Source organism: Lonchura striata, chromosome Z (genome assembly GCF_046129695.1).
Source record: "Lonchura striata isolate bLonStr1 chromosome Z, bLonStr1.mat, whole genome shotgun sequence".
NCBI classification, from domain to species: Eukaryota; Metazoa; Chordata; class Aves; order Passeriformes; family Estrildidae; genus Lonchura; species Lonchura striata.
In genome coordinates, this window is record NC_134642.1 from 28,550,186 (window position 1) to 28,565,577 (window position 15,392).

Sequence of the window (15,392 nt, forward strand, 5' to 3'; positions counted from 1 at the left end):
TTTCGCCATGGCCATTCTATCACAACCCTTGGTGTTGCATAATTACAGCTACCAATATTCCTGGTACACCAGTCTTAAAATACCATGGTTAAATGGAAACAAGCAATGCTGGTGACACATGCAAATTAGATAGACTTTGATTCCCTTCAGTGCATTGATAAACCAATAGAGACAAAACAGTAATCATAATTTTTGAGTAGTAAATTACTCTCCTACACAGGCTAGTTCTGGAGGCAGTCTTTAGGATCGAACATCCTTTTCAATGAGAATGTGGCTCTGAAGGAGTCCCTAAAGAACAGCCTCTGCAAAACACCTTAAAAGAGAAACAAGGCTATTGATACACAATGTTTTGTACTAACACTGTTGGCAAAATAACAGGGAAGGAAGCAGCAGCCCTAAATCCACAGCTTAAGACATGTCTGTGGCAATGACCTTTTTATTTCGAACTTCCCCTTCCATTTCTTTTCCTTTCAGATTGACTTCTACTGGGCAAGGTGCAGAAGGAAAGGCATAAAGGCTATTTAGAGCACAGCTGCTCCATGGGACCCAAAGGAGACTCTGGAATCAAGAAATCAGTCTTGCACTTTTACCAGCAGGAGTGGACAGAACTTGTGGGCAAGGAATATGGGTGCAAGAGTTAAGGTCAAGTGCTGACAAATCAGTAAAATGACGAAGTGGCCATCAGTGGAGCTGACCTAAAACACTCAACCAGCAGGCTTGGATACTGTCTTTTCTGTATTAATGTACTATAAGCCTAACAGAAACTCTGAGACAACACTTTCCAGTGAAGTGTGTCTTTTTTAGGCAGAAAATTCACTTTCTGTGAAGACTGCAGATTGCAAATACATTTTTTGACAAACAGATGTGTGCAAATTAGCTTTCTATGATTTCACAAGCTCTACTGAAGATTCTTGTGAGGAGAGGCTGAGAGAGCTGGGCCCGTTTAGTCTAGAGAGGAGAAGACTGAGAAGGAAGCTCAATAACACATCCCAAAATTGGGTGCCAAGAGGATGATGCCAGACTGTTCAGTGGTGTCCAGAGACTGGGAAAGGAGCAATGGCTACAAACTAAAACACAAGATGTTCCATCTCAGCATGAGAAAGAACTTTGTGTTGAGGGTGGTAGAGCACTAGATCAGGCTGTCCAGGAAGGTTGAGAGTCTCCCTCTCCAGAGACATTCAAAACCCAGCTGGATGAGTTCCTGAGTCACCTGCTCTGGGTGACCCTGATGGGATGGAATAGTAGAACTTGAAAAAAATAGTCTAAAATAAGGATTATTCTGGGAGCCTCCTGCCAGCATTACTTTTTATAGCTAAAATTAAATACTGCCCCTACTATTTTCAGTAATACCTGTCTTGTTTTCTTCTCACTAGATCACAGTATCTGAACTTGAAAATGAGCATCACTTTATTTGGCTCTTTTAAACACGGAAGTATGAATTTAAAACCTGTAAATTTTAATTTTCAACATTGTGCCTTTGTTGCCTATCAAACTGAAATAATGATATCAAGAAAGTAAATTTTAATATTGTACTATTTGAAAGACAGAAATACAAGGAAATGTACCAACTGGTATTATTAAAAGCTTTCTCTAAAGGAAATTGCTCACCATTTTCTCCAGAGAATGAGTACATAAAAGGACTTGCCAGATGTGACCTACTGAGGTGGTGGTAATTTCCACCAGGTTTCAGTAGGCTTGGAAAACACTCTATTGTGCAGTCCTTGACTAATGCAGAAGTCAATATTTTTATTAAGTACCTAAAGAAACGAGACCAGGAAAGAATCTGCACAGATTTCATGGTATGCAACACTTTGGGGAATGTCTTCTAGATTAAAGATTTGAAAAGATAGAAATAAACATTATATTTTTATCTATTCTGTAATATTTTAGACTTTCAATTTAATTCTCATGTTTTAAATAAAAACATCAGGATCAGTAACAGTTGGAGGGGATTTCTATTAGCCTAGGAATAATTATGATTTCAAATAGTAATCAAGGGTTGTAACTCAAGAGGTTTTATAATCCCCTTCTCCCATTCTAAACACCTATTTCTACTTTTCTTGAGCCATCTCTACAACCTCAACATACATGCAGGCAGACAGCATCCATGTACAGTGCTATCATCATTATCTTGACTACTTTATCCTCTATCTCTTCAATGTAGTTCTATCTCAGATTTATGCAAAAGGTTCAGAAATAACACTTCTAGGCACAGTGTACTAAATATGTAATTTTAAATTTCTGCACTTGATTACACCAAAATCACTGTCAAATTAAGTATCATATTTGCAATTTAAATTATCCTAATCTCTTATTTTAGCCCACATTTCTGTATCAAATTACTGTTGGAGACTTACCCTAAGTTGGCGAACTTCCTGTGACTGTACAGCTCTTACAGAATGCAATTCCACTTTAATAGCATACAAAGGCTTCACTTGAGTGATTCAGTTATGATATATGATAATAGGATCCAATTGAGTGTATTTGCTATTTAACTCTCCTGTTCAAACTACACTATTTATCTGTTTTAAAATCTATGTAAGGAAACCATTAATTGAGATGTTATTTCTATTGTGCATTTACATTTTGTTAAAGTTATCAGTACTCAAAAGAATAACTAATATAATATCTCTGTTTATCTCATATGAAATAGAAGATATTTTAGAGAAATATTTAAAATTATCTTGTTAACTTTTCCATGTATTAAAAATCTGAATGGGAAAAAAGAATTGGTTTACTTCATGAACACCAATCACATTTTACCATTAACTTATCCTTGACCAAACACAGCATACCATATTGAGAGCAATACCATAAGCAATGTTTATGAAACAAATAGGAATTCTGTTGATTATTTTATTGGAAAAAAATACAGTGCAATACAAGGGCAAACTAAAGAGCAATTTTCATCAGCTTAAAGCCCAAAAGTGCTGCAGTTATGAGGTTTCTTTCTTTTTGTATAAGAACTGAAAAGCTATGGTTGGTTGCATTACCAAAGATTATTCTACATTCCTCATGGAAAATCTCATATGAAAGAAGAGTCACATGTAGATAACCAAATATATTTGGCTTAGTGAATCAGTTCAGGAAAAAAAGTAAGGAAAAAGAGGAAATGCTTCATTTTATCTAGCAGCCCTGCAATGTTCATGAAGTCAAAATTAGTTAACCAGATAAATTTTGTATATAATCTAAACTTCCTAGCAGCCATTTTTTATTCCTCATATCCCAATCTAGCTCTGGGGTCTGATTTTATCTAGCATCTCTAATGAGTGATTTACTGGCTAAGGTTTACTATTTTTATATCTGTGGTATTAAAATGATATTGTGGAAGAGGTTTTGTCACAATGAAAGCTGGAATCATACAAAAAGAGCTTCTAAATTCTCAGTAAACACTGGACCTGCTAGATATGAAGGTGAAAGGGCTTATGCATTTCTAACACAGCTACAGAATTTCTTCTTTGACAATGCACTCCTATACAGAGGTGGTTATTTTCATGTTCAAATATCCCTTTTAACTCCAGTCAGTCTACTCACATACTCACCCTATTCCTCTTTCCATTCTTTGTATTTCACTTCTGAAATTATAAGATCTTATTAGGCTATTAGGTTCCTAATTAACAGAAAATTAATCTAAGTGCCCTCTTTGTCCCTTCAGATCTCAGTGGTATCAGGGTTTGCCTTTGCAATGGAATCTAATATGATGACAGAAGAATTTTGCTGTCACTATTCTCAGTATTTTACGCCTGTTAAGTTCCTAGTAGCATCCTGAGCCAGAAAACACAAGCAATTATAAAAATATGGAATTTTAAGTGTTGCCAAACACAATTTAGATATAAACCCAGGAAGAAAATGCTACAGATTTGCATTTGAAATCACACAAACATTTTTTTTAAAAACTGAAATAAAAAGCAGTAATTTTGTATTGAAATAAAAAGTCAGAAGAGACACATGGAAGTCATCCTTTTATTTAGGAATGCAAATACAAGTTTCAGACAGCTTTGGGGTTTGTGTGGTGTATCAGCTAGATGTTCCTATTTAGTGTGGGACTTTTAGGCTATGTATTTAGAATTACCTTTTTTGAAGACTATGGCAAATTTTCAGGTGGCACAATACTGAAACTGTATGACCTCTCCAGATCTTTCTTTTATTTCTAGTTATCTATGCTTCGTACAATTTTCTTAGCATTGTGAAACATATTTATGAAAAGCATAATTTGTATAAGACTACAAAACATAAAGGAAGGATGTAACATACAAAATATGTATTAAAATAAACATATTTAAAATAAATATGGGTGTTAATGAGCCCAGCATTAACACCCATACTACATTAACACCTGTAAGAGAAAATAGTCATCTTAATTTGTCCTGCCTCCAGTTTCTTCTCTGAGCAATACCAAAGATAATTTACCAGTCCTCAAATTTCTCAAGTCTGCTACTTTTGATAGCCAGGCACATTTCTTGATATTTTAAATATCAAATTGTGGCATTACCTGACATGACTTTATAAGTGGAGTTCCAGAAGTTATCAAATTTCACCTTTACAAAAGCCTGGGTAGACTTATAAAAGGAATATAAAATGGTCTGTTTTATTTTTTCCACATATTTTCAGAAGCAATCTGCTCTTACAAAAAGGAAAAGTATATTTGCTAGCTAGACTCAGCACTATGAAAAGTATATACAAATAACTAAGTAAATGTTTATGAGGTCTGGTGAAGAAAGGCCACAGGGAAATATGGGTAAACAGTGAATCCTGCATTTAGATGGTCTAACTTAAATTTGTTCAGTTCATGATCAGTTAATCATGAAAATGTTTAGTGTTAAAGTTTCAAGAAGGGGACTAAGCTTTCTTCATATAATAAAGAGAAAATAAAATGAAAACACCCATACCCATTACTCCATTTTGCATGCATTATGTATGGAATAATATATATTATTAAAAACTTTTTATTTGACTTCTTTCATAAAAGACTGATTTTTCTGATTTTTTTTGAGAGGTTTTTATTGACCACACTCAGAACTAGCAACTTTTTTCCTAGAGTAATTTTCCTTATTCCACAATGCAGACAGAAATTTTTCTAAGGAGGAAGCTCCATGAAATTATCCTGATAATGTGAACAGAATTAAAGATTTAAAAATAAATTAAAAGGCACATACACAATTGTCTTTTTACAGTTTGCAATTTATCTTTAGATTCAGAGCACTGTGTATGAATCACCCATGAGAATTAAACTCATCTCTACTTTAAGAATCATCCATCTGGTTGCCAATGGCATGTATTAATCAGTCTTATTTTCAAATATTACACTAAAGATTGAATGACATTTAGACAAAAATTAAAAATCTTACCTTCAGAAACTTTGAATGCTTTCTTGCAGTTTGGTAGAGGCCATTTAGCAGAATTGGATTTTTGAAAATTTTCCTTTAGATTCAAATATTCCATAGGGAAAAAAGATCTGGTACAGTTATTCAGATCTACAATAATTAAGGGAAAAGAATACATACATCAATGCTCTAAATAAAGCACAATAATAATTAGCGTAACAATTAGCATAAATTTATGCAAAATAAAAATGCCATATATATGTATAGTTCTGATTATAACACCTATTTTTTACAATCACATTTACCCAACCAGTTCCATATATAGTAAGAGCAAATTGTAAACATTCTACTTCTTTGGGAAAAAAAACATTAGAAAAGATGATAGTCACGATGATAATTTCTGGCAAAATGATGTATTTAAGAAATCAAGCTATTTAACTTCCAAAACTATGATGACCTCTATGAATAAAAATTATATCCATAAAAGTTACTGTGGTATTAATTCTCAGGTTTTTGTTTAACATCACCATTCAGTAATAGTTAGTAATGTAAAGGAAGGAGAAGAGCCTGACTTTTTTTTGATATTTTAAAGAAGTCTTTGGATTAACAGGAAGTTGATCTTGTTAACTAATTAATCCTGTTAATGAATTATTTTATATGCTGTTAAGAAAACTTTTGTAGGATGATTCATGACACATTGGAGAAGTTGGCATTATATACTAATCTCAAGAAATCAACATCTTCTCAGGGTATAATTTGGGGAAATACCTACATAATTGCAGCTTAAAACTGCCAAACTAATCTATCCATAGAAATCCAATGGAAAACTAAAAACTATTTTCCTACCATAGGATTGATCTACTGATAACAAACAGGGTTGCAAAGCTAGTAGTTAATAGGAAAAGCTTCAACACCCTGCTCATCAAACCCCTGCACAATTTGTGTCTCCAAACCAAGACGGCTCCAGATAAATACAAAGAGTAGCTGGTACCATAATTCTTTCTGTACCTTCCAAGTAAGAAAAGACAAGCACAGGTTTTTTGAGAAGGCTTGTTTTATTACTTCCCATGGTCCAATGTAATGAAACATACTTTTCTAGTAATAAATATTTTATGAAAGGATAAAATATTTTTGTCTGGCAAATTTAAGAAAGCTAATCTTTTATGTGAGCAGCTCTAAAAAGAAAAAAAAAATTCTCTTGCTTTCAGTAGCTTTTTCTGTGTAAGATGAAGACATTAGCAGATTTGAAGAAAAAACCCCATTCTGGTCTGATTCTAAAAATTCTCCTTTATTTCACCATGTCACAATGCAGGTGGAATCAAGATATACAATACATGAAGAGCACAGAATCTTCAAATCCTCTATCTCATTATGTGAAAATAGAGCTACTGCACATATAAAATACTGTCCCTGAAGGAAAAAAGGCCTTTTTCTCTCTTAAATATAAAATGAAAAAATTGTGTATTTTTCACTATTGCTTTTTAAATTTTTATGAAAGAGCTTTATAAGCTACTGAACATATTTGGATTAAGTACTATTCAGATTCAAGCTTCTGATGAGACTCTTCTTGCTTCTCATGGCATAGACAGAGAACATTTTATTTTCCTGCTACAGACCACAGAAATCAACACAATTCTTTCAATTTTATTCAAATTTAAATACTGAAACCTCTGGTGAGGCATCAAATTCCTGTTTTTCAGAAAAGGCAGTGGTGACAAGTCTTACTGGCTTCTACGATGCTGCTTGGCTAGGCTTTCAGTGAAAGATCCCCTCAGGCTGGCCAGGTCACCTGTCCCTCTCTATGCATGACTCTCTTTTCCTGCCACATGGCTGGACCTTCCTTGCACAACTGCTACCCTCAATCTGCATTTCTCCAAAGTAGTGGATTTATTGCACGTAAGTGTCAGGTCTGGCCCTTCTTGCAAACAACATAAATGAAACTTTATACGAACGAAAGTGTAGAAGATCTTGCCCGGTAAGTGAAGCATGTAGAAGATACTTGGTAACTTAGAAAGTTACTTGGTGGAATCAGCTCAAGAGCTGTTTTCTTAGGTGTGTTCTGGGCACGCTGTCATCTGATCAGATGGGAGTTTATTCTGATGGGAGAAAGGCTTCTAAGACAGCCTTTAAGAAAGATGGGAATGCATAGAAAGCACCATGAGAGCAACCTATCTGGACTGGAACTTACACTTAAGGGATCTTGTAAAAAAGGCTCCGTTGACCGAGGCAACTGGCCAGAGCAATGACCCTCGTGAGTCTTTGTAGCTCTCAGTTAAACACTGTTTTTCTCCATAATTGATGGATAATTGACCTCTTAGCCCTTTTCTTTCCACACCTTACAGGCATCATTCTTTTGCAGCTGTGTTCAGTCTCCAAAACTGTACAAGCTAAAAAGTGAACTTCTGAATGTATCCTTAAATGTTTTTCTTTTTTGAAATATCTTTGTAAAATGAATGCACATATATGAAAGGAAAGCTGCAGAACGCATCAAAATAAATTGAGGAAAATAAGACATCCAAACTGCAGCATTAGAGAAGTATGTAAAGACTACAAGCAACTTTGCTTTGCTGCCTGCACAAACCTATAGCAGCACTGACTTTAGTGTAAGTTTTTAAAGGTTTAAGAACTCTTCTGAGTGGAAAAAAAAATTACTATGCTTTACATTGCTCTGGCACCATTCATCTTAATGATTTTACTAATTTCTCTAAGGATATGATAGCATCATCAATAACCCTTAGTTCATTTAAAAGTTGTTCAGGATGTTATGCACTGGGAAAAGTTCAAAATATATTTCTTAATATATATAATATAATTGAGCTAAATTACTGTACATATTTTTAAATTTATTGCTAAGTCAAGCACATATTACTATACATTGAATGGCAAATAGCTGCAGATCTCCCTCATCTGAAGTTGTTAATACAAAACATATCATATACTGTTATGATCCACTATTTATAGTAGACTCTATTTACAAGTCTGTGACAATGTATTTGCTCCTTAGGCATCCTTTTCCTCATAAAAGCTATTCAATATTCTAAAAGAGTGGGTAAGGTTGTAGGGGATGTCTTGAGAACAGCTAATCCAACCTGCTCAAGCAGGTCAGCTGCACAGGTGCCCAGAACCATGTCCAGCTGGGTTTTGATGGGTGCTCCATGGCCTCTCTGACCAGCCTGTTTGACACCCTCACATGAAAAAAAAAGTGCTTTCTTGTGTTCAGATGGGATCTTAGGTGTTTCAGTTTGTACTGAATGCCTCTTGTGTTGGCAGTGAGCACCACTCAGAAGAATCTGGCTCCTTCTTCTTCACTCCCTCCTACCAGGCATTTTTATGCATTGTATGTTAAATATTTAAAGGCCACAAATAATCCTAATGATATTTCACTTAGACAACTGTAATATGTTGAAAATTTTTGCAAATACATTTTAGGAAGCATCTTTATTCTCCTTTTGTGCTCTCCCAGTGGTAATTTTCTGCAGCAAATCTGCTAAATTGGTTTTTGAAAACTGAAATAGCCCTAGAATAGCCTAACTCTGTATCAGTGAAACACACTTTATCTGTACATCAAACTGAAGGGAGAATCAAACATTAGGGAAATGAAATGAGAACAGCTTGAAATCTCTATACAGCAGACAGGCAGGGGGTTGAGAGTGCTCAGGCTGCAGCTTTCCACCCATGTTTTTCTGCTGCAGTGCATCAGTGAACGGATAGCCAGGGATAGCCAGTCTCTATCCCTGGCAACCAGGAGCTGCTCAGTGAATCATCCTGGGGCAATAGGTTCATCTGGAAAATGCCTCCTTCCCACCCAAATGAGCTCTTATTTATCCCAGTCAGTTCTTCAAACTGACCTGCCATGAAATCATACAAAGTTAGGCCTGTCCAAAAGCAGCGTTTGTGCACAACCAGGAACAGAAGGTGGGCAGCTCTGCTGTTCAATGTGAAGCCATACTTCAGTCTGTATCCCTAACCTGTCATCACCACAGCATTCACAACAGCTTAAAGATGATCTCTGCAAGACCTCTGTAGCATCGAAAATGAAACAAACACTCCTGCATAGCTGAGTAATTTCCATTACTCTGTGAACTGTCTATGCACAGTTTTAAGTGCTGTAAATGCCCTAACTCCAGATACCATAGTGCAATTCTACCAATGGTACTTGAATCTACCATATGAGCTTTGGGCATAAAAGGCTGACTCACACTGTTCCAGACATTCTATCTGCAGGACTACTTACCCTCTTCTATTTCTATACCAAATCTGACACCAGTGCCCCCTACACACCGTATTTTTCTTTCTTTAAGAGTAAGGAACACAAGAGATGAGGGTATAAGAGGCCAGGACAGGTGAATTTAAGAAGATTATCAAGGGTTCTGCCAGCCTTTATTTTCACTTGTGTCCAAATTTAATGTCATAAATGAAAAGGGTATTTTTTTTTTTTGTGCACCATTAAATGAACAATTAAAAAAATACTTTTCCAATAGCATAGTTTGAGAAATGTTTATTATGTTTGGAGCTTATTATTCAGGAAGAAGAAATAAAAGAAATCTACCAGAATTCTACAAAAAAGGAGAAAATGACCAGAATGTCATTTGTAAAATAACAAGTTTATAAAAATTGATATGCCCCGAATAGCATCTTGACATTGAAGAGAACCTGCATGGAAGGAGGAATGGAAATGGAAAGTAATGGAAGGAAAATCTCACAGTGGATTAACATTACCAAAATTTGCTCTGAATGCATACATAGAAAAGTACAAATATTTTTTTATGTGTAAAAACTTTCATTTCTATACCTGTTTGGAAAAAGACTCTGGCAATTGTAGTGCGACACAGTGGACATGGAGTGCTGGCTGGATTGTCTTTGGCAAGCACCCTTAAGCAAGGTTCACAAAAGATATGGTGGCATGGATAACACATGTAAGGGTTGAAATAAACATCCAGGCACACAGCACAGAGATAGCTTTCTTTATCTCCTCTGAGTTCACGCTCATCATTTGTATGCAGGTTATCATTTGCAGGCTGCAAGAAAAAGAGAACATATTTTCCCATTCAGCTGACAACTATTTTTGATAAACCAATGGTCTGGAAGATCTTTTTCAATAATGGTTAAGAAGACAGTACACACAGATGATATTCTTAAATTTAATACAGGTTACTTTTAACAAGATGATGAAACATAAAACAGGAATGTCAGAAAAAGTCCTCTGTGGGAAAGATGAAAAATCACAAGACAGTAAAAGAAGGAAGTAACAAAACCAAAAATGCTGTATAATGGTCAAATTTCTTCTTTTAAAATTAATTTTCACAGTTTATATGCATTTGCTTTACAAAAATGTAGAAACATAGAAAGGTGTGTCTTGAACGGGACCTAAAAGATCATCTAGTTCCTAACTCTTGCCACGTGCAGGACACCTTTCTCTAGACCGGGCTGATCAGAGTTCCATCCAACCTGGCTTTGAACATTTCAATAATGGCACATCCACAACTTCTGTCAAACTGTTCCAGTGCCTCACCACCCTCACAGTAAAGAATTTTTACCTAATATCAAGTCTAAATTTACCCCATTGCAGTCTGAAGTCATGTTCCCTTGTTCTATCACTACATGCCCTTGTAAGTAGTCTCTCTCCATCTTGTAGGCTCCTTTCAGGTACTAAATGGCCATAATTACATCACCTTTAAGCCTTCTCTTTTCCAACCAAATACTCAACAAACTTTGAACAAACCAAATACTCAGTCTTTCCACATAAGCTTTACTCCACCTAGTGCAGATTTCACTTGGTCTTATTAAAACCTTATGAGATTCCTGTACACCCATTTTTTGAGCTTGTCCATGCTTCTCTGGATGGCATCCCATCCTTCAGGTGTGAAAATACCTTTACTTTGCCAAGAAAGGCAAAACAAAATAAAAATCTCTAAAAATAAACTGTGAATTTCTGTGCCTTTGAAAAGTAATCCGTGAAGGCCATGTTCCAGCAAGAATGAGTTCAAAACAAGCCACAGTTTTATAACTACAAAGCACAATATAAACCTTAGAATAGAAAGTCTAGGAACTCCTACCATCTTTAGTAACTGCTTGCTTTTGTCAGTGCATATGCTCCAAATTTTCTTGCACTGCTATATTTGCAGGAAGACATAGCTGGACTTCCCAAATGGCGCTCATCCCATATGAATGTAACAACTTGTGTGCATTGCCATGTTCCAGCTTTGCTCCTGTAAGATGACTAAACTTTTCCAAGTAATCTGAAGATCTGGTACTAATGGCACCCTGGGTTTTTGGCGGTCATGATTTAGGAATGGTACTCTTCAGTTTAGTGCTCCCACTGAGACTCTCCAAACCATGTGCCACTCAACTTGCTCCTCCTCCCCTCTGTGGAGGGCTGGAGAGGAGAACTGGAGGCACAAAAGGTGAAGATTACAGATTGAGATAAGAACAATTTACTAGGAATAGCAATGAGATAAGAATATAAACAGTAATAGCAACAACACTGAAGGCAGAGAGAATAAGAAAAACCACGGTCATTGCTCATTGTGGAAACCCCTGACAACAGATAAATACCCCACTGCTCCCTCTGGCTCAGAACCAGCACCACCTGCCTGCTTCCCTCCAGCTTGGAACCAATGTTACCCAACCGCTCCCTCCAGCTCAGAACCTGCACCACGCTTACTCAGCTGGAAGAAGTCCTTCTCTTTGGAAGAGATTCCCTTCCCCTGACCCCAGCAATGACATGAGGTAGAAGAGAACAATCCTTGTAGGTCTTAGCCATGCTCCCCCCTGACTACTGCAAAAGGAAACCCTATCCTGATTGGAATGGGGATATTGGCTTAAAGAAGCAACCAATATTTTCATCTTTATGGGAGACACTCAGGAGAAGTTTACTACACTCTGCTTCTTCTATCCTTCTCTTTTCCTGTTTCTGGTTTTCTCTTTCACAGCTCACAGAACCCAATATACTCCAATAACCAAGAGATCCACCAAAAAAACCCAAAATAGGAGCTTATCAAGACACTGCTGAGTGTCAAAACTCTTCTCTCATCACCCTTACTCTGAACTCCCAATCCTTGCCTCCCCTGTTCAGCTGTGGTGGGAAGTGTTAGACAAGCTTTGATGGGTGCCTGGAATCCAGCCAGAGTCAATGCAACACACTATGTATTACAGAGGTCACTTTTGACACTCATAGGCCATGACAGACCACTACTGCCTGACACTGGTACCAAAAGTTAATGACAATTGTTAATATTGTGGTTATGTAAATATGGAAATCTCTAGATGTTTCAGAGATTACATTTATGGCTTATACTGGTTTGAATTGCTGTGTCTCTCATTACTCCCAAAGAGTATCTCTGTCTATGGGAGATACTGAACTCTGCAAATAGTGAGTACCTTAACAGTATGGGTACTGTGGATTGCATTAAAAGTACAGAGCAGAAGGACTTAAGCCAGGATTTATCAGTTCTGGACAAACACTTGCCCTGCCATTCTACCTTAGCCTTTGCATTGCAGTTTACAGTATATTATGTGCAAGAGGGCTTGTAAATTTTGAGCTGCTGTGCCAAAAATGCATAGAGATGGTTTACCAGTGTGTCCAATCACAAGCTCTTGTACAACCATGAATGTCAGTAACTGTGTCTCTCTTACCTTAGAACTTATTGCTCCAGTTTGATTTTCTCCACATGAGAGGGCCACAGAAAACTTCGGCATATACTGAAATTTACTACAGAGGCAACTGGGATGTACAGTAAGCAGGAAGCACAAGTCTGGCTGCACTAACACCCAAAGAAGCTAGTCACAGACAGGAACAGCTTGGGACCATGATTTCCAGCTCCATGCTGTAGGAAAGGTTCTTAAGGCAACATTAAATACTACAGCATTACAACTGTCAGTAAAACTGTTTAACTCAGACTATCTCTACACTTACAGTACAGAAAACCCACACCAGAACAGAATGGCAAAGGGTAACAGAACTGATTACAGCTAAGTAATTTTAGAATGAAGGAAGCTTCATAGTAACATTTCTTTGGAAAAAAAGTGGAAAATAATTTGGCAGATAAAGTGAGGAAATTAATCTCAGAAATCAGGAAACATTAATACATTGTGTACTAATACAGTCCCCTCCAATGCTGCCACATGGGTTTGGCAGTGCTGAATTAGTGTTTGAAGTTGATGATCTTAAAGGCTTTTTCCAACCTAAATGACTCTGTGAGCCTATATAATGTCAAAAACATTCTAGCATAAAAACAAAATACAGTGAACAGAAAGCTTTTTCTAACTGGTTTTGATGAGAATTGTTTGGAAAGAAAATATACTTTGTGTCCAGAGGAGCTAACTGTAAGATATATGTCTTTCATATGGCAATTAAGTGACTAAGAGAGCTAGAGGCAAAACTGCTGAGGACTCACAGGTAACAGCTGATTCTGAGACAGGTTTGTAATCATGGTAAGATGCACAGACAGAGGTATCTTAGGACCAATTCCAACTAAAAAGATCAAAATTATTCTAATGTGCAAACAAGATCTAGTTAGGAGTAATTTTCTTAGTGGAAGAGACATCTTTCCAACAGCTTGGTGCCCCTTTTTGAAAGATCTGTGTAGGCACATGGCATTATTCAGTACTGCAATGCTAAACTGAAGCAATTTCCTTATGCAAGAAGCATGCAAAATAATATAAAAAGTCATTATTTTATTATTTGCAACAAAGTGGTGCCTATATATATTACTTGAGCCAGGGCTTTACTGTATGAAAACTTTACAAGCATAAACCAGAATGGTTTTCTTACAGGATTATAGTACAGACAAAACTGAAAAAAGAAATGTAAAGATCAAGGACAGTGAAAAATTGTCAAATAATAACAGAAAAGGCTTGAAAGCAAAATATTACTCCTAAGAAACAAAGGAAAGGCAAGAGCCTTTCATCTTCCCACCTTGATTGGGAACTGCTAATACGGCTTTGACAGTAACCCCTGCTATAGTGGGATATCTGAAGGATATTAACAAAAGAGACGAGAAGAACAGTGAGTCAACTTCTGCTTGAGAAGCCTATAAAGCATATTAAGTAATAAGGAGTCTAATACAGCAGTGGTTGTTCACTTTCACATTCAGAAAGAATACATGCACCACTGGCTATCTAATGCAACACGATATCTAATGTATGGTTTACCTGTAATCATGTGGAAGACCTAGAACAAGTGGTCATACACACAAGAAGAGATTTTGTATGAATGATATCAATAAAAGGAAGTTCAGAGTAAAACCTGGAAGTATGATCAAAACAGTGGCAAAACCAAATAAGGCACATGTGGCAGTTGACAAAAATGCCACATTATGAAAAAAAAAAACAACCTGCAAAACAGTTCATTTTAAAATGACCTACTCAGAATGCTTTGTAAGCTTAAAAATGTCACAGTTGAAAGGAATGATGATTGAGGGAAAATCAGTTATATATTTCACATGATCATCTTATAAAGAAAACTGCCTGTAGAATGATTTGCAGCTCTAAACCAGACTTTAGGTTTTAAATTATAATGAAGATTTGTAATCATAGACTTCAGGTCTGAAAAAGTGATACAGAATGAATATTTATATAGTTTTATATAAAAACAGAACAAAAAGAAATAAATGCTTCTTGGTTGTTGCTGGGCAAAAGTATCAGTACTTTACATGGTTCCACAACAGCTTTAGGACCTATTAGTCAATTTCCAAACAAAACTGGCACAAGGGTTATTACATTAAATACACTGCTTCCTGAAAATTTCTTTAAATTGACAGATAGATTGGGTACAGGGACTGAAACCACTGTTGCTGTTATGAGAAAATCTTTAAGTGTTGTTTTGCTTCAAAAATAATTTATTTAGACTTATTTCTGTCGAATAAATTAGTGACTTTTAATGGCATTTCAAAAGTAAACTCAGGGAAAAAAAACTGAATCCATTATTAAAGTGCAGAAAAACCCTACCAAAAATGTCGCTAGCTATACTAGCAGAAGTTCTTCCAAATCAGGCCATAAGATATGCCACGGTTTGTATGACTTTGAACACTCTTTCAGTTGACTGGCATAATAAATATAAAAGGACTT

The 15,392-nt window shown here is 36.2% G+C and overlaps 1 protein-coding gene across 2 annotated transcripts in view; it reads right to left on the reverse strand.

Annotated features, from left to right (window-relative positions):
* Positions 1–15,392, reverse strand: part of RNF180 (ring finger protein 180) — a 67,537-nt gene that overhangs the window by 11,877 nt on the left and 40,268 nt on the right. For both annotated transcript variants that reach the window (XM_021534372.3, XM_021534373.3), the window contains exons 5-6: positions 10,117–10,342; positions 5,349–5,474 (exon numbers count right to left, since the gene is read on the reverse strand). In XM_021534372.3, coding sequence (XP_021390047.1) covers positions 5,349–5,474; positions 10,117–10,342 — 352 coding nt within the window. The remainder of the gene's footprint in view (positions 1–5,348; positions 5,475–10,116; positions 10,343–15,392) is intronic.